The 27008-nt window shown below is 38.9% G+C and overlaps 2 protein-coding genes across 20 annotated transcripts in view; one reads left to right on the top strand and one right to left on the bottom strand.

The window, feature by feature from the left end:
* The window catches only part of FUBP1 (far upstream element binding protein 1), a 35588-nt gene extending 24110 nt beyond the window's left edge, over positions 1 to 11478 (bottom strand). For 4 of the 16 annotated variants that reach the window (XM_055351018.2, XM_055351028.2, XM_004026012.5 and 1 more), the window contains exons 1-5: positions 11291 to 11383; positions 10779 to 10953; positions 1828 to 1918; positions 920 to 982; positions 71 to 109 (exon numbers count right to left, since the gene is read on the bottom strand). In XM_055351018.2, the coding sequence (XP_055206993.1) occupies positions 71 to 109; positions 920 to 982; positions 1828 to 1918; positions 10779 to 10898 (313 nt within the window). In that variant the 5' untranslated portion in view covers positions 10899 to 10953; positions 11291 to 11383. Of the gene's footprint in view, positions 1 to 70; positions 110 to 919; positions 983 to 1827; positions 1919 to 10778; positions 11048 to 11290 lie in introns of those variants that run through there. The other 12 variants (XR_002004397.4, XM_019020157.4, XR_010132453.1 and 9 more) reach the window with 10 other exon arrangements.
* Positions 11061 to 27008, top strand: part of DNAJB4 (DnaJ heat shock protein family (Hsp40) member B4) — a 37409-nt gene continuing 21461 nt past the window's right edge. The window contains exon 1 of one of the 4 annotated variants that reach the window (XM_055351167.2): positions 11061 to 11187. The gene's annotated coding sequence lies outside the window, so the exon portion shown is untranslated. Of the gene's footprint in view, positions 11514 to 27008 lie in introns of all 4 variants that reach the window. The other 3 variants (XM_019020235.4, XM_019020241.4, XM_019020251.4) reach the window with 3 other exon arrangements.

Genomic DNA, 27008 nt, shown 5'->3' with positions numbered 1-27008 from the left:
TAATATGAACAAAATCTTAACACTGAAATTGTTACTTTAGCTTTTGACCCAGTTTAAAAGGAATACTTACAGTCATTTTGAGGAGCAACTTTCTTAGCATCTGGTTGATCTGCAAAATTAAGTGTCTTTTAATTTTTTGCCAATTAAGTACAAAGCTTCTCCCCTCCCAAACAAGAATAAATAACAATATAAACATTTATTGAAATATCTGAAGGTATGGTTTATCATTTGAACCAAAACTGCCAAAATTCAACCCAAACTCAGTAATCTAAAAAAGAAACGATACTTCATTCTCTTCACGTTCAAAAGATGCACAGACATTAAAACAGTTATCTGATTCTTAAGAAATCACTGACCTTAATGTATGTTAAGCACATTAGAATGATACAAGACAACGTACTTTAGGTCCATTACTAGCAAAATATCACATGCTAAAGGCTAATGATGCTTCCACCTCAGGAACTGAAGACTGGGGGGAGAAAAGCCTATCAAACTACAAAAATCTGACATATTAAAGTGTATCTGACAGTGACCACAAAGCTATGCCCCCAAAAAATAAAACAAAAAAACCCCCCACAACATTACAAGGCAATCTCAACCTAAACTGTTCTATTATTTATAAACAAACATTTCACTGCATAAAACTTTAGCAAAAAAATAAAATCTCAAAGCAACTACATGACTACCTTCATCTAAATCCATTACACAGATGAATACAATGCATACCTTGGAACAGACAACCTATAGCTCAAAGTACTACATTCTCCTCCCCCCCTTCAAACTTAAATGATTAAACATCAGAATGTTGTGCAGCAAAAATTCAGACACATAATCCAAGAAATATTTGTGTCCATTTAAGAATCCACTGGTTTATTTCACGTTTACATACTGAACACAGGTAATAAATAAAAATTCCTGCCTTTAAAAGGAGAGGGCATTCCCTCCCAGTGTGTTGTACTGCTCGGACTTGTCCAAGAGCCATCTACACATAAAATAAAAAGAATACATTACATACAACATCTGAAGCATCATTAGCTCATTTTTTTTTCTACATTAAAAACCTCACTATAAATATGAAAGACACTTAAATAAAAGGAAACCAAGTTCTCCTGGTCAAAAGCTACAAATACATTCTATAGCCTCAGTGAGAATCCTCCCTTTAACAAAAAGGGTAAAAAGAAAATGTATCAAAACTCATATATCAAACCTAAAACAAAAAATACATGCAGACTTCTAAGTTCAGAAGCTTCAACGATTACGATTTTTAAAAATACAAAGCACTGTAAATCCACTGTTTTAATCCACAGGTTTAAAGCTAAACGTGAAACACAAAAGTACTGAAAGTAAAGAACATTAAAAAAAAAATGGTATAACCTGCAACACACTAGAGTAGCAAACTATAGGAATTTCAACCTTAAAGGTGCAATTGGAAATAGAAAAATGACGAAAACACAGCATATTAAAATCCATTCACGTATGAGTAAAACCAGTGAAATGTCTTCTAAGCAATTTATATTTTTGTTTTTTAATATTATTAACAAGACGTCTGTGCAAACTTTCAATCTGGCACAATCCTAAAAGAGGGAAAATAAATTGTTTTCTATTAAGACAAAACTTCCTTTTTTTAAAAAATTTTTAAAAAATTTCTTTCAAATTTTACTTACCTTGTCTAGTTTTCTTTCCCCCCTTTTAGGCCAATATACAGCTTACAATTTTAACAACCTTATAATAAAAGTTAATATCTCAATAAAATAACAGAAAAATACCGAGAATCACTTCAACTAAACACTCTGAAAAACAATTTAAAATACTTAGAGTATAACTTACCTCCATCTTCTAAAGGTCTTTTTTGTCCCCCATAACCATAGTCATTTGAATTCAGTGATGTCCCTGCATCACCTCCAATTTTTGCTGCAATCTTAAAAAAAAAAAAAAAGAAAAATACCATCACAAACTATTATATACTATTCATTACTAAATTACCCCCACTTACTTCCTGATACATGTATATGTGAAATATTTAGTATCACATAAGAAAATTTACTTGAAAAATTAAAATTATAGTTCAATTTATTGCTACCATTAATACTTCAGGCAGTTAACATAATAATCATGAGATTATTAAACTTCTGATACATCCCTATAAGAAGCAACAAACAAGTAATCAACTAGGAATCCAGAAGAGAGACCAGATTTAAAGAAAATCTGGATCCTATCTGGCTTTCTGACATGACACTTCAAAAGATGTGTGTAAACACATAGAATGTGAACACTTTGTGGGACTCAAAGGCTATGCTATCTAATAAGGTAGCCACTAGCCATATGTGGTTGAGTACTCGAAATGTGACTAGTCTGAAATGATACTTGCTCTAAGTGTAAAATTACTCACTGAATATTGAAAACCTGGAATATAAACATCTTAAATTTTTATATTAAGCACATGCAAAGGGGGTAATATTTTGGATATGCTGGGTTAAACAAAACATGTGGCTCACATTGTACTTCTATTGAACAATGTTATTCTAAGGATATATGTAGGAGTCCGGGGAGCTCAAGTCTTAAAAAAACCTCAGCCGCAAAACCATAATCCTCTTAGAAGATTTTTAAATTTTAGAGTAGGGCAAATAATTTATTGCACCTGACTGAACCAATTTAAGAAATACCCAGCTTTGCTGGCATGGTGGCTCATGCCTGTAATCTTAGCACTTTGGGAGGTGGAGGTGGGTAGACTGCTTGAGCTCAGGAGTTCGAGAGCAGCCTGGGCAACATGATGAAACTCCATCTCTACTAAATACAAAAATTAGCCAGGTGTGGTGGTGCATGCCCATAGTCCCAGCTACTCGGGAGGCTGAGGCACGAGAATCACCTGAACCCAGGAGGTGGAGGTTGCAGTGCACCAATATCATGCCCCTCTTGGATGACAGAGCAAGACTGTTAAAAACAAACAAAAAAAAAAAAAACAAAAAAAAAAACCTGGCTTCAAGTCACAAGTAGGGCACAATCAGCAGATACTTACTGAATTTTTCTATAAAAGGACAACTGAAGTAGTTCCCATTTCCATGGGGAATCATGGAGTGGTTCTGCCACATTGCTGAGTGGTCAGCAATAGGCCAAGCTAAACACTGCAATGCTGTACATTCATTATTGATGTGTGATGGGCTCATGAGAATTTATTATGTAATTCTTTCAATTTTGAGTATATTTGAAATCTTCCATGAAAAAATATTAAAGAAAACCTAACTTTTGGTGACTGGGATTCCCCAAAGAGATCCCCATATGGATAACTGCTTCTAGTTTTTATTATAATCAGACAACTGGAGAGGGTAAAATTATAGTTAAGTGCTGAAGTCATAAATTCAACATGGATCACTTAAGTCTATGTATCAGTTCCCATATACTAACTTCATCAGACAACTGGAGAGGTTAAGATTATAGTTAAGTGCTTAAGTCATAAATTCAACATGGATCATTTAAGTCTAATTACATATCAGTTCCCATATACCAACTGTATTTCCTAGGACTCCTAGATTTCCCTTTTCCTCATCTAAAAATGCAAACACCTACCACGAAGAATATTAGGATCAAGTACTAGATTGCTCGATAAAAAAAAAAAGGTACACTCTCAGCTGGACACAGTGGCTCATGCCTGTAATCCCAGCATTTTGGGAGGCCAAGGCGGGCAGATCACTGAGGTCAGGAGTTCAAGACCAGCCTGACCAACATGGAGAAACCCAGTCTCTACTAAAAATACAAAGAAATTAGCTAAGCGTGGTGGCGCGTGTCACCCAGCTACTCGGGAGGCTCAGGTGGGAGAACTGCTTGAACCCAGGAAGTGGAGGTTACAGTGAGCCAAGATCACGCCACTGCACTCCAGCCTGGGCAACGGCATGAGACTCTGTCTCAAAAAAAAAAAAAAAAAAAAAAAGGTAAATTCTCGCTTTGGTCAATCTAACCTTTAACCATCTTTCACTTTACCAATTACAAACCTGTCTTTGTTTCTGGGTGTCTAATTTAAATCTTATCTTCCTAATAATGCCTGAAAACACTGCTTTTCCACCCTTAGGTCTTAAAGCACTTAGCATTTGAATTGTTCCTCAGGAAAGTAAATACACTGCTGGGTATCGACAGGCACTAATAGTAGAAGGAAAGTATTTCAGGCCAGAGAAAATGGTGCTACCAAGAATAGGAAATGGTTTAGCCTATGAATACCTTCTGCAGTTAGCTTTTATAAATACTCTATGAGTTTGCAAAGCAGCACTCCTTGAACTCCAAGAAACTTCTATACAGAGAAAAGACACTTATTTATACAACTTTACCCACTGAATAGTTCAAAAACTAACCAAATGAAAATGAAAGCTGAGGCCAGGCGTGGTGGCTCATGACTGTAATCCCAGCACTTTGGGAGGCTGAGGCAGGGCGGAGGGGATCATGAGTTCAGGAGTTCGAGACCAGCCTGACTGACATGCTGAAACACCACCTCTACTAAAAATACAAAAAAAAAAAAAAAAAATTAGCCAGGCACAGGGGTGCGCACCTGTAATCCCAGCTACTCGGGAGGCTCAGGCAGGAGAATCACTTGAACCCGGGAGGCAGAGGTCGCAGTGAGCCAAGATCGCACCACTGCACTCCAGTCTGGGTGACAGAGCAAGACTCCGTTTCAAAAAAGAAAAAAAGAAAAGTAAAGAAAAAATGAAAGTTGACAGTTCACACTAAAGAACCAGTAACAGCATTTCAAAAACTGAGAACTGTTACAAAGACATTAGAGAAAAGCGTTTAATGAAAATACCAATAAAGAAGCCAGGCTCAGTGGCACCTGCAGCCCCAGCTACTTCAGAAGCTGAGATGGGAGAACTGGTTGAGGCCAGGAGTTCAACGTTAATACAGCAAGACTCCATCTCTTAAAAAAAAAAAAAAATTTGAAAAAACAAAATGAACTGTAGATTTGATAATTTTCTAAGATCAATAGAAAATACACAATTCCTAGGTGACTACAAGGATAGTTAATTTAAGAAAAATAGTAATTCCTAAAAACCAACCTCCAACTCCTTTTTCAGAGTACTTGAACTCAACATATTCAATTTTTATTAGACATTTATCAAGTGTGGGAAACTTTTTACTTTATTTATTATTATTATTTGAGATGGAGTCTCACGATGTTGCCCAGACTAGAGTGCAGTGGCGTGATCTGGGCTCACTGCAACGTCCTCCCCCCAAGTTCAAGCGATTCTCCTGCCTCAGCCTCTCGAGTAGCTGGGATTACAGGCGCCTGCCACCATGCTCGGCTAATTTTTGTATTTTTAGTATAGACACGGTTTCACCTTGTTGGCCAGGCTGGTCTTGAACTCCTGACCGCAAGTGATCCACCTGCCTCAGCCTCCCAAAGTGCTGGGATTACAGGCGTAAGCCACCATGCCTGGCTACTTTATTTAATTTTAGTTTTACAAAAATAATTCAAGCTTTCCATCTGGACCATTATCTACTTCTTGAATGAGTAAGTTATTTTTCCTGTTTTCACTACTTTAGCATTTCTCACCTCTATTGAGGAAGCCAAGAGGTGAGAAATCCAAGAATTTCAGAGTTGAAAAGAAACTTAAAAGACACAGTAGTCTCTCTTTATCTTCAGTTTTTGCTCTTCACGGTTTCAGTTACCTATGATATAGTACAATCAGATATTCTGGGGTAGGGGAGGGTCCCCTCATTCATATAACTTATTATAGCATATTGGTTTAATTTTTTTTAAATCTGCCCTTCTTGTCAAGTAATACAGTGTACTGTTGTAATTGTTCTATTTTATTTTTTTAATTAAATTAAATTTTTGAGACAGGGTCAGGCTGTTGCCCAAGGATGTAGTGCAGTGGCACGATCATGGCTCACTTATGCAACTACATAAAGGACCCAACATTGCCAACATTCTAGACTTGACCTCCCAAGTTCAAGCAATCCTCCCACCTCAGCCTCCTGGATAGCTGGTACTACAGGCAAGCACCACCATGTCTGGCTAATTTTTTGGTGTTTTTTTTTTTTTTTTTTGAGACGGAGTCTCGCTCTGTTGCCCAGGCTGGCATGCAGTGGCGCGATCTCGGCTCACTGCAAGCTTCACCTCCTGGGTTCACGCCATTCTCCTGCCTCAGTCTCCTGAGTAGCTGGGACTACAGGCGCCCACCACTCCCGGCTAATTTTTTGTATTTTTAGTAGAGACAGGGTTTCACCGTGTTAGCCAGGATGGTCTCAATCTCCTGACCTCGTGATCCACCCGCCTCAGCCTCCCAAAGTGCTGAGATTACAGGCGTGAGCCACCGCGCCCAGCCTATTTTTTGGTATTTTTTATAGAAACAGGGTTTCACCATGTTGCCTAGGGTGGTCTCAGACTCCTGGGCTCAAGCCATCTTCCTGACTCAGCTTCTCAAAACACTAGGATTACAGCCATGAGCCACCTTGGCTAGCTGATTTCTTTTCAAAGACAACGTCATAGTTAAAGTGTTAAGATTATAGGTGTGAACCACTATGCCCAGTCTTGCATTAATTTATTATTATCGTTAATACTGTGTCTGATTTAGAATTTAAACTTTATAGATACATATGTATAGGAAAAAATATTACTGTGTATATATTGGATTCAATACTATCTGTGGTTTCAGATATTCATTGAGGTTCTTGGAATGTATCCTCCGAGGTTAAGAACAGACTATTGTAGTTTACTTAATTAACTTCTGAGACTCAGAAAATCTCCAAAATCAGGTGGTATGATCAACTATAGTCCCTCAGTATCCCTGGGGGATTGGTTCCAGGAACCATGCAAATACCAAAATCCACAGATGCTCAAGTTCCTTATATAAAATGGTACAGTATCTGCATATAACCTACGCAAATCCGTCAGTATACTTAAAGCATCTCTAAATTACTTATAATACCTGATACAATGTACATAGTTGTTGTATTGTTTTTATTCGTATTACTTGTATTGCTGGACTGTTATTCCATTTTTCTAATATTTCTGATCCATGGTTGCCTGAATTTGCAGATGCAGAGCCCACAGATAGAGGTCTGACTTGTACTTTAATTCATTAAAAATGTTTATTGATTTAATTCAGTAAATGTTGAGTACCTACTATAGGCAAGGTCCTGATGGAGTTAGTAGTTCCCATACACCAGATATGTGAAGAAACGTGGACACTAGAAATATTACCACACCATAACTTGCTTATCACAAGCCTTGCTAAACTGTCACAAAATGATTTAAAAAAAGAATCATGCTCAAATGTTAGTTTTCACTGAAGAGACTGATGGAAATAAAAAAAAACAGCTCTAGTCTATATTTTCATTTCATTCAAACAACATTATGCAGCCTAAATCACTTTTATAATTGTCAGAGAAGAGACTGCAAGAAGGATCGAATACATAATGACTAATTTCATAGCTGTCTAGAGGGGAAGGGATGAGGGTTAATAGTCTTGCTTAGCTAATCATCTAGTCTGATTCATTTCTACCTTCATATAACCTCGAGGAAAAAAACGGTAGATAAACACATTTTAATTTTCCAATGTTCTAGAGACAGAAGTTGCTATTAGTACCACTGCTAAAGACTCAATCAAACAATCCCAATCTCTGGAGTTACAGCTTGATATACACAAAAATAAATTTCTTAAGTGCACAGGCTGGAAACCCTGAACTAAAGCAGCAATCTGGTGTCCCTGTGTTGAATTTAGCTCAGAATATTATAAAAATCTAAAAATTTCACATAAAAATAAGCCAGAAAAAAAAAAAAAAGAAGATTGGCAACTAAATGACCAGATGTCAACAACCAGCTAGAGTTAACATTACTGGCATTACCAGGTACGGACCAGGAATCATAATTACTTGTCCTGCTTTTCTGAATAACAACTATCCAGCTAAAAATACCAATGGCATCCCCACTGGTACAGCCTTTGAAGCTCCTTGAGAGCAGGAAACTATTCCTATATCTCTTCCTTCCAAAAACAAAAACAGCATAGTATTCTAGACAAAGAAAATAAACTTAGGATTAGTTGAGGATTCTAGAAACTTATGTCAATATTCTCTTAAATACACAAGGAGGAAGTAGTTCAGATATTAACCTAACTTTTGTCTAAGTACGCTTCTGTATATTCCACTTATATCATCAGAGTAACAGCTACAACTGACATTTAGAGATATCAAATGTAATGGGTAATTCCAGGCAAAAACTAAAGTTAGGGAGCTCAGATTTAAGATCATTTTTATAAAGAAATCATTACAGCAAAGACATCAGGACAACTGATCTATTAGCATATACGACAATAAATTTCACAATTTGCCAACAATTTCTATATTTTAAGAAGTATAAAGAAATTATGGCTTAGCCTAATAATAAAATCCAATTTTTTTTTTTGAGACAGGGTCTCGCTCTATGCCCAGGCTGGAGTGCAGCAGCGTGATCTCCACTCACTGCAACCTCCACTTCCCAGGTTGAAGCGGTTCTTGTGCCTCAGCCTCCCAAGTACCTAGGACTACAGGCACAGGCCACCAAGCCCGGCTACTTTTTGTATTTTTTGTAAAGATGGGGTTTCACCATGTTGGCCAGGCTGGTCTTAAATTCCGACTTCAAGTGATCTGCCTGCCTCAGCCTCCCAAAGTGCTGGGACTACAGGCGTGAGCCACCGTACCCGGCCTGAAATCCAATTTTTAATTAAAGCATTGCAACACAAGGTATTCCAGTATCTGGATCCGCTTGTACCTTTCCTTGCCTCGTTTCACGTCCTCCCACCCCCATCTTCTAGCGACTTCACTTCTGGGTCCTTGTCATTCCCTCAAGTCCCCATACCTCTGCGCATGCTGCTCCTTTTCTTTACTGGCCAAACTCTCTTTCATTTCATAATGTCTTGCTCAAATATCACCTTTACTTAGGAAGTTGGGCATCCCCTCCTAACTTGTGTCCCGTACAAGGTGCCTGACTTATAGAAACTCTATAAACACTTATAAAGCAAGTGGATTAATTAAATATCCATATTTTGTCTGCTCTCGTTAAAGTATTAATCAGATAATCCTGTTCATTTGCATTTGGTCAAGGAACTATATCATAGCTTCTTAGTAGGAAACAATTCATGCATTAAAACAAACAAACGAAAAAAAACAAGGCCGGGCGCAGTGGCTCACGCCTGTAATCCCAGCTTTGGGAGGCCAAGACGGGCGGATCACGAGGTCAGGAGTTCGAGACCAGCCTGGCCAGCATGGTGAAACCCTGTCTCTACTGAAAAAAAAAAAAAAAAAAAAAATACAGAAAATTAGCCGGGCATGGTGGCGGGCGCCTGTAATCCCAGCTACTCGGGAGGCCGAGGCAGGAGAATTGCTTGAAGCCGGGAGGCAGAGGTTGCAGTGGGACGAGATCGCACCACTGCACTCCAGTCTGGGCGACAGAGGGAGACTCCGTCTCAAACAAAACAAAACAAAACAAAACTCCAGTATCTACCTACAGTGTGCGATACTAATTAATCCAATGTGCTGCTGGTTCTGGTAAAATAAAATAGTTGGTTCCAGTAAATAAAATTGTTCCCTTAAGTTTTACAAATCAATCTAATAAAACACGCTAAGAGTGTTTGTCATAGTTATATGCTTATTGCTAAACATGTTCAGAATTTCTTAAATTACGTGGAAAAAACCGCAGAACCTTTTGTTGACTACTCCTAGTATTTCTGGTTATAAAGAAGTACAGGTACATGTTTATAATGCGTTCACATTAGATGTGTTACAACGGATTTTATGAATTCTAATTTTGACTCAATGTTCCTTCAACTGTACCGGTAAAAAGTTAAATAAGTGAACTCCTAATGCAACGAAAACACTGCACAACACTGGTTTCTAATTATCATTAGCTTAAAACTAGTAAAAAATGCCCAGCACCTAGTACAATATGCATAGTGTCATAGAGAATAGGATTCTTTTGCTTACATGCAAATCCATACCACCACCACACATTTTGAAATGTTAAATATATTAGGGGACTATCTAAAAATGTAAAGTTCAAATTAAGGTATCTTTTATTTTCCTGGAATACACGCACTATTTTAACAGCTTTCGTCTGGGAAAGTGGTGCCTTCAGGGCAAATGCACGCACTACGTAATACAAAGAGGTCTGGTCAGTTTACGACTCTGAACAGAGAGGCAGATTCAAATTGAAACCTCTGGTATAATGGGCCTGAGGCCATTTTGAGAAATAAGGGGGGCGGACTGGTGGAACAGACTGACACGTAAATCCCGCCCAGAAAAAAACTGCTTTCAAGTCCCTTCCTTGTAGAGGTGTGACGGTGAATGGTACTGAAAGCGGTTTTAATTGCGAGAGAGAACGGAAATGAGCTGTAAAGGCTACTTTGATGACAAATCCCTTCCCTTGCTATGGCTCCAGGACAGACCCTAGTTCTTTCCCAAACTCATTACCAGAACTTTCCATTAAATTGTGTGAAACTAACTGCGCTTTATCCCCTGGAAGAGGATCTTCATCTGAACTAGCTCACTGGAGACACGCGAGTGCCTCAGAAGCCGGAGAAAGACTTCAGGCCTTCTTTGCGTAGCACGCGTCGGGGTTCTAAGTGGATTAGGCACCGAGAACACAAAACTGGGTTCTGGTCTCTAATCGTTATTACCAACATGGGGAAACGTGTTTCTTCACATTTCAGCCCGGAAGGACACCTCTTTCCTCTTCCTCATGCGCTTAAGGGTAGCGGCCTACCCAGTCAGCGGCCAATTACCGTGAGCTTTCGGGATTCCGCCGCGCGGTCCACACTTACCTGCCGGGCTCTCTGCAGTGCATCTTTGAAAGCGTCGTTAACTCCTCCACCACCACCGCCGCCACCACCGCCACCAGCTGAGCCAGAAGAGGGGGGAGGCACTGTTGAATAGTCTGCCATGGTTGCACTATAAGAGCCGCTGCCGCCTGTTCAGAGTCTTCCTCTCAGCTAACAGCTAAGAAAGAAAGAAAATGGCGGCCGTCGTAGCTCTATTACATTCTTGCGCGACCATCGTGCCGTAAAGGGGCGGAGACTGAAAGAACAAAATCTCGCGATGTTTCCGAGGCAAGGCGCTAGTGTGGGTTAGGGCTGAGAAAGAACGACAGGAACAGAGACGTCGCGAGAATTAAGTTTAAGACTTCGCGAGAACAGGGTTTCTTTTGGCGCCTCCTCCCCGCGCGTTCTTGGGGTGAGGTGGGGTAATTGTTCCTGCAGGGTGGTGGGTGATAGTGGCCAGTTGACTGCGACTGTGTTTGGGTGGTGGGAAGCCTGAAGAAAAGGTTGTTTCTTACCGGTCGCTGCCTCAGGGAGGTAGTGCGGTAGAATTTTCCGCTATGGGTCATTCTCGGTGTCCGCGGGGAAGGGCGTGACAGCGACGGGCGTGACGGCGACGCAACAGTGTCTCGAGAGCGCTGCCGCCCGGAGGGCGCCAGGAGAAGTGCGTCCGAGACGCCGCGCGGTGATGCTCCCGAAAACGTCTGCCCGGCCTAGCGGGAACCCAGCATGATTTTCAGGGTAGTAAAGTGTCCCTGTATTTTACTTACAGACTGTCAGATTTTTTAGTTTTATCACGAGGGTGGGTGTTGAATTCAGGCTGGAAGCCTGTTAGTTCTCGACCATATTTTAAGTTTTTTGTTTAAAATAATGTGGATGAGGCTCTAGAAGTCTGACTGCCCTTTTCTTTATCCAAAAACGTGATTGTTCTTAAAGTTCAGTGTTAGCCAGATTTAGTAACCTAGTATATGTACGTGTCCATGGCCATTTTTATTAAGGTTTTTTGTTTTTTTTTTTTTGTTTTTTTTTTTTTGTTTTTGAGAGTGTCGCTCTGTTACCCAGGCTGGAGTGCAGTGGCGCGGTCTCGGCTCACTGCATCCTCCGCCTCCTGGGTTCAAGCGATTCTCCTGTCTCAGCCTCCCGAGTAGCTGGGACAACAGGCGCCTGCCACCACGTCTGGCTAATTTTTTGCATTTTTAGTAGAGACGGGGTTTCACCGTGTTAGCCAGGATGGTCTCGATCTCGTGACCTCGTGATCCACCCGCCTCGGCCTCCCAGAATGCTAGGATTATAGGCGCGAGGCACTGCGCCCGGCCTGTTAAGGTCTCTTAAGTTAAGAACAGCATTGTTTCTTGACCAAATAGATTTTGTAGCTTCTTAGGCGTAGTTTCTCCCACCCCATCCTGTGGGTACTCAAATGTAAGATCATATTCTGAATTGTCATCACAGGACTAGGTATATATATATGTGTGTGTGTGTGTGTGTATATATAAATTGGTATTTTATGTTATGTACTTCAATTACCAAGTAATGCCAGACATTTCTTCAGACCTTCTCCAACATATCGTGGCATGTAATTTTCTGTGTTAATAGTAGTAAGCTCCAGGAATCGTTAGGATACTTTAGAAGTCTTACTCTTTATTATTGAGTATATCACAGTGACTTTTTTTTCCAAAATTATTTCTGTTTAAATAACAAAGAATGAGGTAAAATGAACTTTCTCGACTTTGTGGCATTTTGTCTTACTTGGTTAGGTCTAAAAAAATACTTTTTCAGCAGCTCTTAAGAGTAATTGTGAGAAACATATATATGCTGCATTCTTTCTGAAAACCTAAAAGTAATGTGTTCATTTGCTTAAGCACCAAAATAGCAGTTAATATGAATGTAGATACAGGTGAGCCATCATTTCCCTTTAATCAGCTTTTAAGGCAGTAGTATCCATTTATAGCTCTGATGATCTTTTTCAGTGTTCATGGCCATCCCTTTAAATTTTGGTGGGATTTGCATTTGAAAAATCAGTGCACGTATGGGACTACAGATTTAATCATAATGTATAGAAAAACAGTAAAAGCAGTGTTGGGTGTGCGGCTAGGTAGAAATTTTCCAGTTATATTTTGAAAATGTCTTGATTTTTTCATATTTTATTAATTAGGCAATACAATCAGATCTTTTGATCAATGTAATTTACCACAGTGCTATAATTTACCCTCAAAACAAATTTATGTATATCTCAATTTATTTTAGTTATCACTGAATATTGAAAATATGTAAGGACCTCAATTTTTTTTTTTTTTTTTTTTTTTTTACATACTCGCTCTGTTGCCCAGGCTGGAGTGCAGTGGCACGATCTTGGCTCACTGAAACCTCAGCCTCCCGGGTTCAAGAGATTCTCCCATCTCAGCCTCTGGAGTAGATGGGATCACAGGTGTGCACCACCATGCCTAATTTTTTTTTTTTTTGAGACGGACTCTCACCCTGTCACCCAGACTGGAGTGCAGTGGCATGATCTCGGCTCACTGTAACCTCTGCCTACTGGCTTCAAGCAATTCTGCCTCAGCCTCCTGAGTAGCTGGGATGACAGGCACCCACCACTACGCCCAGCTGATTTTTGTATTTTTAGTAGAGACAGTGTTTCACCATGTTGGCCAGGCTGGTCTCGAACTCCTGACCTCATGATCCACCCTCTTTGGCCTCCCAAAGTGCTGGGATTACAGGCGTGAGCCACCGCGCCCAGCCAGAATAAAATTCTTGATAGCTTAATCTTTTGGAAAAATTAATGCTTGAGACAAAGGTTCTTTGTGAAAATATAAATAAACTGCTTTTTAGGACCTCTTCAGTGAAGCTGGGAGGAATATTTGGGGGGTTGCTAAGGTGTCATTCCAAACTTTTCAGTGTTCTTAAAATCTAATAAAAGAACAAACATCTTTAGTGTATTATACAAAAGGCCTCTTTGAATATTAATGGAGTATTTGTTTGGTTACTCCACACATTCATTGCCAGGATCTGTCCTTTGATTATGATCATGGGAGATATAACAGGGCATCATAGGATATATAGGAAATAGATTATTAATTTTTAGAGAAAAATTTGAGCTCTCCACCTCTTCTTGTAAGACATAACACTCCCAGCTTTCCATTACTTTAGGTAATAATGTTAGATTGAAAGTTTGGGACTCCTGAAAGCATCTATCTTAAATAACTGGCCTTATCCGGTTCTTAAGTGAGTTTAGCTTATTCCATAGCATACATTATAATAATTTATAATAAAGCTGCTATATACAAATATGCACTAATATACTTGTAATTTCCTGTAAATTGATCCTATACTTGTTTCCTAGATGTTTCCAAACAACTACCTACAAAACTTTGGTTTTACATGTTGCCTCAAAAACAAAATGTCTAAAATTCATATATTTACTGTTCTTATTCTCCTTTTTTTTGTGGTCAAAACATTTATTGTTTCTTTTCCTATTGGATCATATATTTAGATAATCTGTTCTTCTATTACATTTATCTTTTTCATTAACCTTTAGCTAAATAAAAAAATCCAGATTAAAAATAGTCTTTTCTCATGAAACTTAACCTGACTAACCAATTGCAGCGACCTTTTATTTGTTCAGTGGTTACCCACATTGGCTACAGGGAGCTTTTAAAAAATATGAAAGGTAGGCTGGGCGAGGTGCCTCACGCCTGTAATCCTAGCACTTTGGGAGGCCGAGGCGGGTGGATCACCTGAGGTCAGAAGTTCAAGCCTGGCCAACATGGTGAAACCCCGACTCTACTAAAAATACAAAAATTAGCTGGGCATGGTAGCGGACGCCTGTAATCCCAGCTACTCGGGAGGCTGAGGCGGGAGAATTGCCTGAACCCGGGATGGGGAGGTTGCAGTGAGCTGAGATCGCACCACTGCACTCCATCCTGGGTGACAGAGCGAGATTCTGTCTCAAAAACGAAAGAAGGAAAGAAAGGTTAGCCCTAACTCCTACTCCCAGAAACTGATTTAATTGGACTATATTTGAATCCGTAAAAGCTTCCTGGGTTAATCCTAAAGTGCAGACACATTTGAGAACCACTGAAATACACAAGTGTACAAGCTCTGGCCGACTTTTGATTATTTTTAATGGCTTGCAGTTTGTTTCTAGTTATGGATATATAGTCTTGAGTTGAATTCAGGGCCTAGAAACAGCTTTTTTTAAACTGTTAAAATAATTAAATGGGAAGTGATTAGACTGGGGTACCTCCAGTGCCCTGTGTTCCTACATAAGCAAACTGAAACCTAATTCAATGTAAACTGTCTTAACCAATCAGAAACTGCCAATTAACCTTTAACTAGGGACTTTTCACTGGAATGGTCCAAATCAGGCTGTTGCTCCACTTTAATCAAATGTTTTCTTTGCCTTGTTTCTGCATTCATCCTGTGAAAGTCCTCCTTATCCCTTCAGCCCTAAGCCATTGAACTACTTTCAGTTGGGATCTGTCCTATTCATGAATCAATTGAAAGTTTTTCTTTTTAACTGGACTAACTCAAACTTTTTGTTAGCTAGACTAAGGCAGAGTTTCTTAACAAAAGGTCACCAGCGTCATCAAGAGTGCTTTTTAGCCGTACGTGGACCTACTGAATCATGTTCTGGGGAATCTATCTTTCTTTTTTTTCCAGAAAGCATCATAGTTGATTCTACTCATCAAGATTTGAAAACTACCCTTTTACACAAAATATATTTAATATTTGAGGAATTAAAGTGAATTAAATTTTGTTTCCCTGGCTAGATTGTAGTAAATGTTATGAATACAGAAATTTTGTCTTCTCCCTTTTCCCCTCCTCTGTATAAAAGAGGGCTGGTCAAGGACCGGGTCTTATTCTTTGGTTTGCCGAGTATGCTTTTATGTTGGTAAAAGTTTAATAAATATCAAGTTGAATTCTTTATTCCACTTATCATTTTCCTACAAAGCTACATATGATTATGAATGTGGAGGGCCTTTGAGGCCAGATGGCACTGAAGGGTAGTTTCACACAAACTTTTCTTAGAATATCAGTCTTGGAAAGACCTTGAAGGTAATCTCGCCCATTTGTTTCATTTTATATTGGAGGAAACCATAACACAGATTGCTGAGTGCCGTCTACAAAGTGTCAAGATTAATTGCAGAGCCAAGACTAGATTTCTAATCCAGTGCTCTTTATTTTGTGAACTATCTTCTATATGAAGCATCGGTGTTTGGGTTGGAGGTTTTCTGCTTCTTAGGTACAAGAGGAAGAAGAATCTGTACAGAACCAAAAACATCTTAATTTTTGTAATCAGGATGTCTGCCTTTACTGACAACATTTACTGACAACATTTCCTTCTGAAAATAGGTTATTGAAAGATCAAGGATCTTTGCCAGTGAAATCCTTAACTGGAAGTGGGTGGGTATAAGATATAAAACTCATTTGGTATAACAATTTTGTTGTTTTTTGGTGGAACTTTGCTTCTCTGTTCTGACATTTCCATGTCTCTATTTATAGTAGTGATCTCTTTGGAATTTGCCTTCTGATTCCATTTGTTCCTTTATGTTGCTTCATATTAACTGATATTCTTCATTTAAAAAAATTTGAAGGGACATGTACTTAAGAAAAAGGAATTAATTTTTTTATAAGAAATATCTGGAGGTACTATTTTTCTATGGTTTATCATAATCATTGTTTATGCCAGGTTATCTAATTGTAGCAATAATATAAATACTATTTTTTCAAGCAAGAATGGTAGTTTTAAAAAATTTTGCATATTAAGCTTTAGACGCCTTTTATCCAGGACAGATATTACCTTTAGATTCTTAACAACCTTGCTCCTTAACTATGCACTTTGATATAAATGAAGATTGAGAGGTTTTAGTTAGAGCCTTTAAGTGGTAAACTGTCAAGGGCAGGGGCTATCTTATTTACCTTTGAGATGAAAATAATGCCTGGCATCTAGTAGGTCCTAATTAATCTATTCATTTATTCAGTTCAACAAAAATTCTGGGCATTGTTCTAAGTGCTAGAGATACAGTAGTAAACAAAATAGACATATATCTCACCGTCTTGTCTTGAGCATGCTAGTGAGTGAAGGTGGAATGAAACCATGGATCACTTTGCAGAGACTCCCTATTGTTTTCAGACAATTATTTGTATCAGTCTAACCAATAATATCCTGTAGCTAATTAAGCAATGGTTTGAAGAGTCAGAATGGGAGAAGCTGAATGATCAGATAGATCATTCATTCATTAAACATTTAATTTCCTAGTGTATGTTAAATTATTTGAAACAAGCTAGTGAATGTGAGTCATTGTCATCCCAATTGTCAGCCTGATTCTTGTGCTCTGTTTATATCTTGGGGTAAAGACTTCAAGCTTCTGGCCAGGTTACAGCCCGGGAACTTCATCTCAGATCACATACCACTGAATCCCAAGTGCATAAAATAATGTGTGCCATGTAGTAAATATTACTACATTAATCCTCAACTACTCGAAATGCAGTTTCCTCACTACTTTTGGCCACAGCCTGCATCTAGTCTTCATCCAGACAACTCAAACAATAAAAATCTTCAAGTCTGATATTCTCCTCAAGATGACCTCTTGTCAGTTTGTTTCCTAATGTACTTCTTCCGTTCCTCTAGTCTTTTGACACTTCTCTTTTCTTTCCATCTCTTACTTGCTGGCTTTCCTTCTTTGCCAGTCACTTCAGTAATTCTCAACTCACACTCCCCTTTGTCTTTTAGTTGTGTCCATTCTTTAAATCAACAACTCTTAATCAGTTCAAATTGACTTTGGAGTCGGATGAACTTCAAATCACCATTTGCTACTTCAGTGACCTTGCCAAATTCTTTAACCTTTTTTGAGTTTGTTTACTCCTTGTTATCCTAAGCATTGTTTTGAAAATTAAATGAGATTATTGTATCCAGATACTTTTGACCACAAGTAATGAAAACTCTTATTAAATGGCTTAAATAGTAAAAAATCCAGGGGTAGAGTGGCTCTAAGGCTGGTTGATGAGCAGCTCAACAATTTATGAGGTACCCATGTTTTTTTCATCTTTGCCTTCTACCACCCTCAGCTTCTTGACTTTACTCCCGTAATGATTGCATAATGGTTGCCACAGTTCCAGGTGTCATGCAGTCATAATTGTTAAATGGAAGGGGAAAGTTTCTGCCACCAATGTCCCTACCCTCCACCCCTGCCCACAACTGCCAATCTTATTAACCTTGTCCCGACCAGAGTTGAGTCACAGGCTTACTCTATCAAGTGTCATACTGGCTTAGAATAATTAGGATTCATCTCAGGGGTGAGGGAGAGGCCCCACTTTCCTAGTAATAGTTATTCTTACTACTGCATTTGTGAGTGCTAGGACTCAATCCTTGTGCCCTTTTACCCTATCTATGATTCTGTTAATTTCCTCTAGTCTCATGGTTTCAAATATCACCTACACTCTTCCCAAATTTTTCTCTTTTAAGAGACAGGATCTCTGTCGCCCAAACTGAAGTGCAGTGGTGCAATCTTAGCTCACTGCAGCCTTGAGCTCCTGGGCTCAAGTGATCCCCCTGCCTCAGCCTCCTGAGTAGCTAGGACTACAGGCATGCATCAGCACACCTGGCTAATTTTTAAATTTTTTGTAGAGATGGGGGTCTCGCTATGTTGCCTAGGCTGGTCTCAAACTCCTGGCCTCAAGCAGTCCTTCTGCCTTGGCCTCCCAAAGTGCTGAGTTTGAGCCACTGTGCCTGGCCCCATGCATCTTTATTTTATATGTCCAATATTGAACTCCTCAGTTTCTCCCTTCTCCCCTCTCTATTTTAGTAAGTAGCAAGTCTGTTCTGTGTTTGCTGAAGTTGAAAAACCTTGGTGTCCTTATTGGTTTTTCCTCACATTCCCTGTCTGATTCACCAGGAAATCCTGTTGACTCTACCTTTAAGATATATCCAGAAGTTCACCACTTCTCATCACCTCCACTGCTACATCATGGTCCAAACCACCTGAATATATATGTATATTGCTACTTCAGTGACCTTGCCAAATTCTTTAACCTTTTTTGAGTTTGTTTAGTCTTTGGCACCCTAAGCCATATGTATATATGTATATATATTTTATATATGTATATATATATATACATAAAGATTTTATATATATACACATAATATGTATGCATACATTATATATATGTGTGTGTGTGTGTGTGTGTATTTTTCCCCCCCAGACAGTGTCTCACTTTGTCACTCAGCCTTGAGTGCAGTGTATAATCAGAGCTCACTGTAACCTCAAACTCCTATGCTCAAGCAATCTTGCCTCGGCCTTCTGAGTAGCTAGGGTTACAGGCATGTGCCGCCATATCTGGCTGACATTTTTTATCTTTTGTAGAGGCAGAGTATCGTTATATTGTCCAGGCTAGTCTGAAACTCGTGGCCTCAAGCTATCCTCCTGCCTCAGCATTCCAAAGTGCTGGGATTACAGGTCTGAGCCACTGTGCCCATCAGTTCTTATTGGTCTTCCACCCTTGCCCCCCGTCTTTCCCACACTGTTAAGAATCAAAGTGACCTATCATTCGCATAAGACTCTCCAATGGCATTGTATCTTCCCTCAGAATGCAAGTCAAAGTCTTCAGTGGCCTACAAGCCTCTATTGCACCTGTTATTTCTCTGACCATCTTTCAACCCCTTCACCATCTCTATCATTCTGACTCAGCCACCTTGCAGTTCCTCAAAGATGCCTTGCATTCCCTCACTTCTAGGCTTTGGTGTTTGATATTTCCCTCTATCCAATAAGTTCTACCATATGGATGCATAGCTTTCCTCCTTTCCTTTCAGATTGTAGTGCTAATATCATTTTCTCTGAAATCATTTCTGGCTACCCTATCTAAATTTTGAATCTCCTTATTTACATTTTCTGCTTTATTTTTCTTAGCTTTTATCACCATCTAACACAACTTACAGTATTTAAAAATTTTTATTATATCTCCCCCCACTAGAATGTACAGAGAATGAGGCAGGGATTTTTGTTCATACTGTATCCCTAGCACCTAGAAAGGTGCATTGGCATATGAAAGGTCCTTAATAAAAATTTGTGAGTAAATGAATGTTCATTCATTCTGGTTTCAGCTGGGTCCTTAGTGGGATTTAGTAATTGTTTGTTTCTGATCAGCTGCTTCCCTATTTTCCATAATTGGCATACTGAACTACCACCATTCTTATCAAACACCCTACTTTACTCTGAATCCTTAGCAGTGGATGTTCCCCCACTCCTCTCTTTTAAAACAGAGTATTGCTACTGTGTATGAACTTCTTGGTCTTCCTAGTCCTTTTACTTTCAAATTTATAAATTGTCGTCGTCTACTTCCTTTTGCTCTCAGAGCCCACCTCTAATTTTATTCATGTCTCATCTACTGATATTCTTGGTATCAAATCATATCAAATCTTATCTTCTTTGAGATGTCATTTAAGCAATTATTTCTTTTATTATATGTCTTACATGTTTTTAAATATCCTCCTCTATATTGTTTTCTTCTTCTCTGGACTATCTTAAAACCTCTTTTATCCTTTCCTTATTACAAGTCTATCTCCTTCAGACAACTTGTTAGAAATATTTAAATTTACTATTTCATTTTCATTTCCCTCTTAATGTTCAATTTACCACATTCTAGCTTTTATTGGTCACAATTCTATCTACCTCATAGAATTCTGAGAGATTAAATGAGGATACATGTGTTTTTAGGTTAATATTTTTTTGAGGGCTCACCAGGATTAACTATTACTACTGAAGCCAAAATCGTTCTCACTCTTACAGATACTTTTCTATCATCTTTATTTACTTTTCTATATCCCTCATGAAATAGTTCCTGTCTTTTGGTTTTTGGACACTAGTGATGTCAGGATGCCTTCAGCTCCAAGTAAGAGAATCTCTTAAATCCAATGATAGGTAGTTCCAGGATTGATTTAGAGATGCAACACTGTCAAGTTAGGCTCTTACTGTCTTTGTATTCTGCTGTTTTCACTGTGTCATAGATGTCTACCTTTAGGATTGTAAGAATTTCATTATTCAAAAACAGGATGCAGTGCTGGGGTTTCTCCTTGGTGGATATCTCCTTATAGGGAGGAAAATCCCCAGAACATCTCTCTTACATCTCATTGGCTAGAATCATGTCACATGTCTGCCCTTAAACAATCACTGGCAAAGGAAATACTACTGTGATTGATTTAAATCAACCCTGAGCCATCCCCAAGAGACTGGGGGATGCTCTCACCTTCCTTGAGTTCATTACTCTATTTCTGGGAGAAGTTACCTGTTAGCTAGAAAGAAGATATGAATGGTTCTTTGGTATGTAATCAGCAGTGTCTGCCATAGCATTCTCACCTGGTTGATCTCTGATGGTTCCTTCTGTCTTTTTTATTGTCTCCTGTTGATTGATGTGCCCCTTAAATGCTGGTCATCCCAAAGTTCTGTCTTTGATTCTTTCCAAAAATTGTTCCTCCTTCACACTATAAAATATCACTTGCATTAGGATCCTTTCTAAATATTTGTCTCCAACTAATATTTCTAAGCTCCAGTTCAGAATATCTCCTGGATGTCTTCATCCACGTTCAATTCAAATGAATATTGTTGTGTTGGTTTTTGGAGAGTCAAAAATTAAATAAAATTTACCTTATATTATCTTACATTTTAATGAGGTAGCCAGAGAAATAGATAACTAGGAATGCAGTCTTATGCAGCAAAACTTACCAACTATTGAAGTAGCATAGATGAAGGGGTTATTAATAAGGTTACAGGAATGTTCACAGTAGAACTTGTCTTTACACTTAAAAAGTACTCTTCTTATATGCTATACTTTCATTAGTAGCACAACTGTGCACACCTTTGTCAATCCAGAAATGGGCAGTCTGAAATCCTTCCTCTTCCCTACATCCAGCTGATGGGCAAATTATACAGATGCTATTTCTTACTACTTAATCCTACCTGTTGGTCTGTTTATATCATAGTCATCCTACTTTAGGTTCTTGTTATTTCTCATCTCTTTGTGATTCATTCATTCAGTAAAAGTTTATTGAACAGCAATATATTGTAAACGCCTTGTTCTAGAAATAAAACAGGACCCCACTGGTTACAATCCAGTGGATAAGGCATAAACACACAGATAGTTATGTAAGGTGATGTGTAATACAGTGGAGATATGGGGGGAAGTGTAGGAGCTCAAGGTCCGGGGAATCTAACCCAAGTTTGGGCTTCACAGAAGCCCAACTACAGGGTGAGTCTCAAAGCAGAAGTAAGCTAGGTGAAGGGCTCCTGGAGTAGGGAAGAGGGAAATACACCTACACACATACCCTATTTGCTTTATATATAACAAATATCCCTTCAAAGGTATTAACTTTGGTGCCTGTGTACTCATTAATGTTACCGTTGTTCAAAAACAATTTTTTAACTGATAATGGTTAATGCAGAAGATTCTCAGTAATGATATTATTATACAGTTGATTCTCATTATTTGTCAGTTCTGTATTTATGAATTTGCCTACTCACCGAAATGTATTTGTAACCCCAAAATCAATACTTGAAATGCTTTCAAGGTCATTTTTAGACATACGCATGTTCAGAGTGGCAAAATATTTAAGAACTAGCTGAGCTTTGCACAGAGGCTCACATCTGTAATCCCACCACCTTGGGAGGCTGAGGCAGAAGGATTGCTTGAGGCCAGGAGTTCAAGACCAGCCTGGGCAACATAGTGCAACCCCTCCCACCATCTCCACACACACAAAAAATGAACTAGCCGAGATTGAACAAGTCAGTGGTCTGCCCTCATGTTTCAGCTCTCATACTTTTAAACAAGTTTCATGGTCCATTTAGTGCCACATTTTTGTATTTTTGTGCTTTCTATTTTTTTTATTGGTGACTTTACTGTTTAAAATGGCCTCTAAGCATAGTGCTAAAGTGCTGTCTAGTGTTGCTAAGCACAAGAAGGCTGTGATGTGCCTTACAGAGAAAATTCAGGTGTTAGGTAAGCTTCATTCAGGCATGAGTCATAGTTCTGTTGGCTATGAGTTCAATGTCAGTGAATCAACAATATATATTATTAAGGTATCTTTAACAGAAATACACATAGAAGAGGTTATGTATTGACCAGTTGATGAAAATGTGACCAGAGCCTGGCAGGAACCTAACACTGTATTTCCCTTAGGGGCAGTGACTCACTATTCTGTAATTTAGCATTTGGGATGATTTTATAGAACATAACCATGACAAATGTTTTATAGAACATAACTGTGGGTTTTATAGAACATAACAAATGAGAATCAACTACTTCAGGGTAAATTTCATTTTGGGAAATAGCCATTATTTATGACCAGGACCGATGAATTAGATGGGAATGGTCAAGGGGAACAATACAGAGGTATGATTATTAAACAGTCTTTCTCTGCCTTTTAAAACACATGCCACCCTTTTTGATAAGCATCTCACCTCACACTTTAAATATTCTAATATATTCCCTTTAGCAGTCATGTCCAGGTTGAGAATCAGCGTATAAGTTTTATTTTACCATCAGACAAGCAAAAACAGGTTGACCTTTATTCTTTTTTTTTGAGACAGAGTCTCTGTTGCCCAGGCTGGAATGCAATGGTGCGATCTCAGTCACTACAACCTCTGCCTCCCGGGTTCAAGCGATTATCCTGCTTCAGCCTCCCGAGTAGCTGGAATTACAGGCATGTGCTACCACACCTGGCTAATTTTTGTATTTTTAGTAGAGACAGGGTTTCACCATGTTGGCCAGGCTGGTCTCGAACTCCTGACCTCAGGTGATCTGTCCGCCTCAGCCTCCCAAAGTGCTAGGATTATAGGCTTGAGCCACCGCGCCCGGCCTATTTCTGAGTGTTTATTGTAAAAACTATAGTTTTTAAAGTTTGCCAGATGCAATAAAATTTTATCATGTTTAGTGCTTTATTTAGACTTTGCTCTCCCTCCAGCGAAGAATAATTTGTATAAAGCAGAAGTTGGCAAACATTTCCTGGTAAGGGCCAGACGGTAACTATTTTAGGCCTTGTGGGCCATACAGTTTCTGCTGCAGCTACTCAACTCTACCGCTGTCTGGCAAAAGCAACAATAGACAGTAGGTATTACTTTATATAGTTATAGTATAAACTCCTTTTTCTTTTATTTTTTTTTCTTTTTTGAGATGGAGTCTCGCTCTGTCACGCAGGCTGGAGTGCAGTGGAACAATCTTGGCTCACTGAACCTCCATCTCCCAGGTTTAAACAATTCTCCTGCCTCAGCCTCCCAAGTAGCTGGGACTACAAGTGTGTGCCACCACATCTGGCTAATTTTTTTGTATTTTTAGTAGAGATAGGGTTTCACCACGTTGGCCAGGCTGGTCTCGAACTCCTGACCTCAACTGATCCGCCCTCCTTGGCCTTCTAAGGTGCTGGGATATAGGCATGAGCCACCGCGCCTGACCTATTTATAGTATAAACTCCTTAAGGGTAGGGACTATGTATTATACTGTTTTATCCTTCATGTTACATGTAACAGTATAGCACAGTGGGGTCTCAGTAATGGTTGGCTTGATATGCTGATTTGACCTAGATAACAAAAAGTTTATATTTTTGAAATATTAGTAACTTGAACATTAAAACCCATCCATTTACAGTTAATTTATTTTAGAGATCTATTTTTTCTCTAAATATCCTTCTTTAGACAATTATAATAGTTCAAGCTCATGCATTTGGAATTAGGTAGTCAATGGCTGAATTTTATAGTAGTTGGTAAATACTATAGGACATACGGGCTTATTTATATAAATGTTCTAATACTTATATTTGGTAGCCATTATTAAAGTCTTCGAATCATAGTTAAGTCTCCATGGTAGCAGTGGTTTCGTGATTATGTTTTAATAGATGCAGTATACGATAAAGTTAATTCATAGTTAAAGTTTGGTACTGATTTAAATTAAATCATTTGAGAGGCCAGGCACAATGGCTCACACCTGTAATCCTAGCACTTTGGGAGGCGGAGGTGGGAAGATAGCTTGAGCCCAGGAGTTCAAGACTAGCCTGAGCAAAATAGGGAGACCCTACCTCTACAAAAGAAAAAATAGCTAGACATGGTGGCACATGCCTGTAGTCCCAGCTATTTGGGAGGCTGAGTTGGGAGGACTACTTGAGCCCCGGAGGCTGAGACTGCAGTGAGCCATAATGAAACCACTGCAGTCTAGCCTGGGTGACAGAGCAAGACTGTCTCAAAAAAAAAAAAAAAAGAAAAAAATTATTTGAGAATTGTAAACAATTAGCTAAACAAACTTGCTAAATAATCAGTTTGTTGCAGTCTTGGCTAAGAGCCTAATAGTTCAATGAAACAGCTGCATATCCTCTCCTCCTCTTGGGCTACAGACATTTTTTTTCTGTGTACTCCTTAAACTACTCTCTCTTTTTTTTTTTTAAACTACTCTCATTTTTCTAATGAGCCAATTAAGATGACATCTCAGGCCACATATAAGAAAAGAGTATGAGAAGAGACATTTTAGAAAAGATAAAAGTGAAAATCACGTAGATTCATTTCCAAGTGTTGCTTTTACAATTAAACATTGTGAAAGTGTATGTCAACTGAGCATGTGTAAATACATTCCTACTACCTTAAGTGTAGAGTATTATTTTGAAAAAAATTCTCATATCGTTTATATAGATGAACAATGTAGTACTATTTTATAAGTAAAATAGAGTTCACCTGTTGCATGTGAGAGGTATGTATGTGTGGTATACTTGGGCTGAGATTCACAGGCTGAGATTTCTGAAAAATTGGATTATAGTACTGCTGACTAGAAGGAACCACTAGATCTGCACTGTCCAACACAGTAGCCACTAGCCACATGAGGCTCTTAAGCTACTGAAATGTACCTATCTGAATTGAGGTCAAAGTGTAAAATACATGCTGTATTTCAAATATTTAGTACAAAAAATAAAGAATGTAAAGTATTTCATTGATAATTTGTATTTTAATTATATGCTGCAATGATAATATTTTGGATTTACTAGGTTAAATAAAATACATTATTAAAATTAATTTCACGTTTCTTTTTACTTTAAAAAAATATGGTTTCTGGAAATATGGCTTGCATTTGTAGCTTGCTTTATATTTCTGTTGGACAGCACTGGTCTAAATAGTGTGATCTTTCAACACAGGCAAAGTGTTATAATGAAATATTAGTTTATCAAGACCCATTTAAAATGATGTAGAAACTCTAGCTCTTTTTAAAATTTTTTGGCTAATACAGTGTTTTTGGTTTTGAGACAGTCTTGCTCTGTTGCCCAGGCTTGAAGTGCAGTGGTGTCGTGATCATGGCTCATTGCAGCCTCATCTCCCTGGGCTCAAGTGATCCTCCTGCCTCAGCCTCCCAAGTAGCTAGGACTACAGGTGCATGCCACCACATCTGGCTAATCTGTTTTATTTTTTGTAGATACGAGGTCTCACTATGTTGCTCAGCTGGTCTTGAACTCCTAGATTCAAGTGATCCTTTTGCCTTGGCTTCCTAAAGTACTGGGATTACAAGTGTGAGCTATCAACCTGGGCCTAACTCAGTGTTTAAAATCAGTGTAAACAACACTGTATTTTAAATTAGCTGGGTGTGGTGGCACATGCCTGTAGTCCCAGCTACTTGGGAGGCTGAAACAGGAGAATCACTTGAACCCGGGAGGCGGAGGTTACAGTGAGCCCAGACTGTGCCGTTGCGCTCCAGCCTGGGCAACAGAGTGAGATTCTGTCTCAAAAAACAAAACAAAAAAAGAACTCTTTAAATTATTTCAAAATGCCAGAAAAGTATATTAGCTCGCTGTACATTCACTAGTCATTAGCAAGCTTTCAAGGACTTATTGTAAAAGAGGGTAACAAAGAAGGGCTAGTTGTTGCTTGAATATTTTATTCATCCCAGTTAGAATAAGTTAGTTCTATACTCCCCAGAAAAGGAAATGATATATATATTTTTTGGATACAGGGTCTTACTGTGTCACTCAGGTTTGAATACAGTGGCATGATCACGGCTCACCTGCAGCCTTGACCTCCTGGACCCAAGCCATCCCTCTGCCTGAGCCTCCTGAATAGCTGGGACTACAGGCACATGCCACCATGCCTGGCTGATTTGTAAATTTTTTGTAGGGATGGAATTCTCACTTCGTTACCCAGGCTAGTCTCAAACTCCTGGGCTCAAGTGATCCTCTCACCTCGTGCTTCTAAAGTGCTGGGATTACAGGTGTGAGCTACTGCA

This window comes from Gorilla gorilla, chromosome 1, assembly GCF_029281585.2.
Source record: "Gorilla gorilla gorilla isolate KB3781 chromosome 1, NHGRI_mGorGor1-v2.1_pri, whole genome shotgun sequence".
Classification (NCBI taxonomy): Eukaryota; Metazoa; Chordata; class Mammalia; order Primates; family Hominidae; genus Gorilla; species Gorilla gorilla.
The sequence above is the reverse complement of the archived record's forward strand: the minus strand, read 5'-3'. Positions and strand labels throughout refer to the sequence as shown.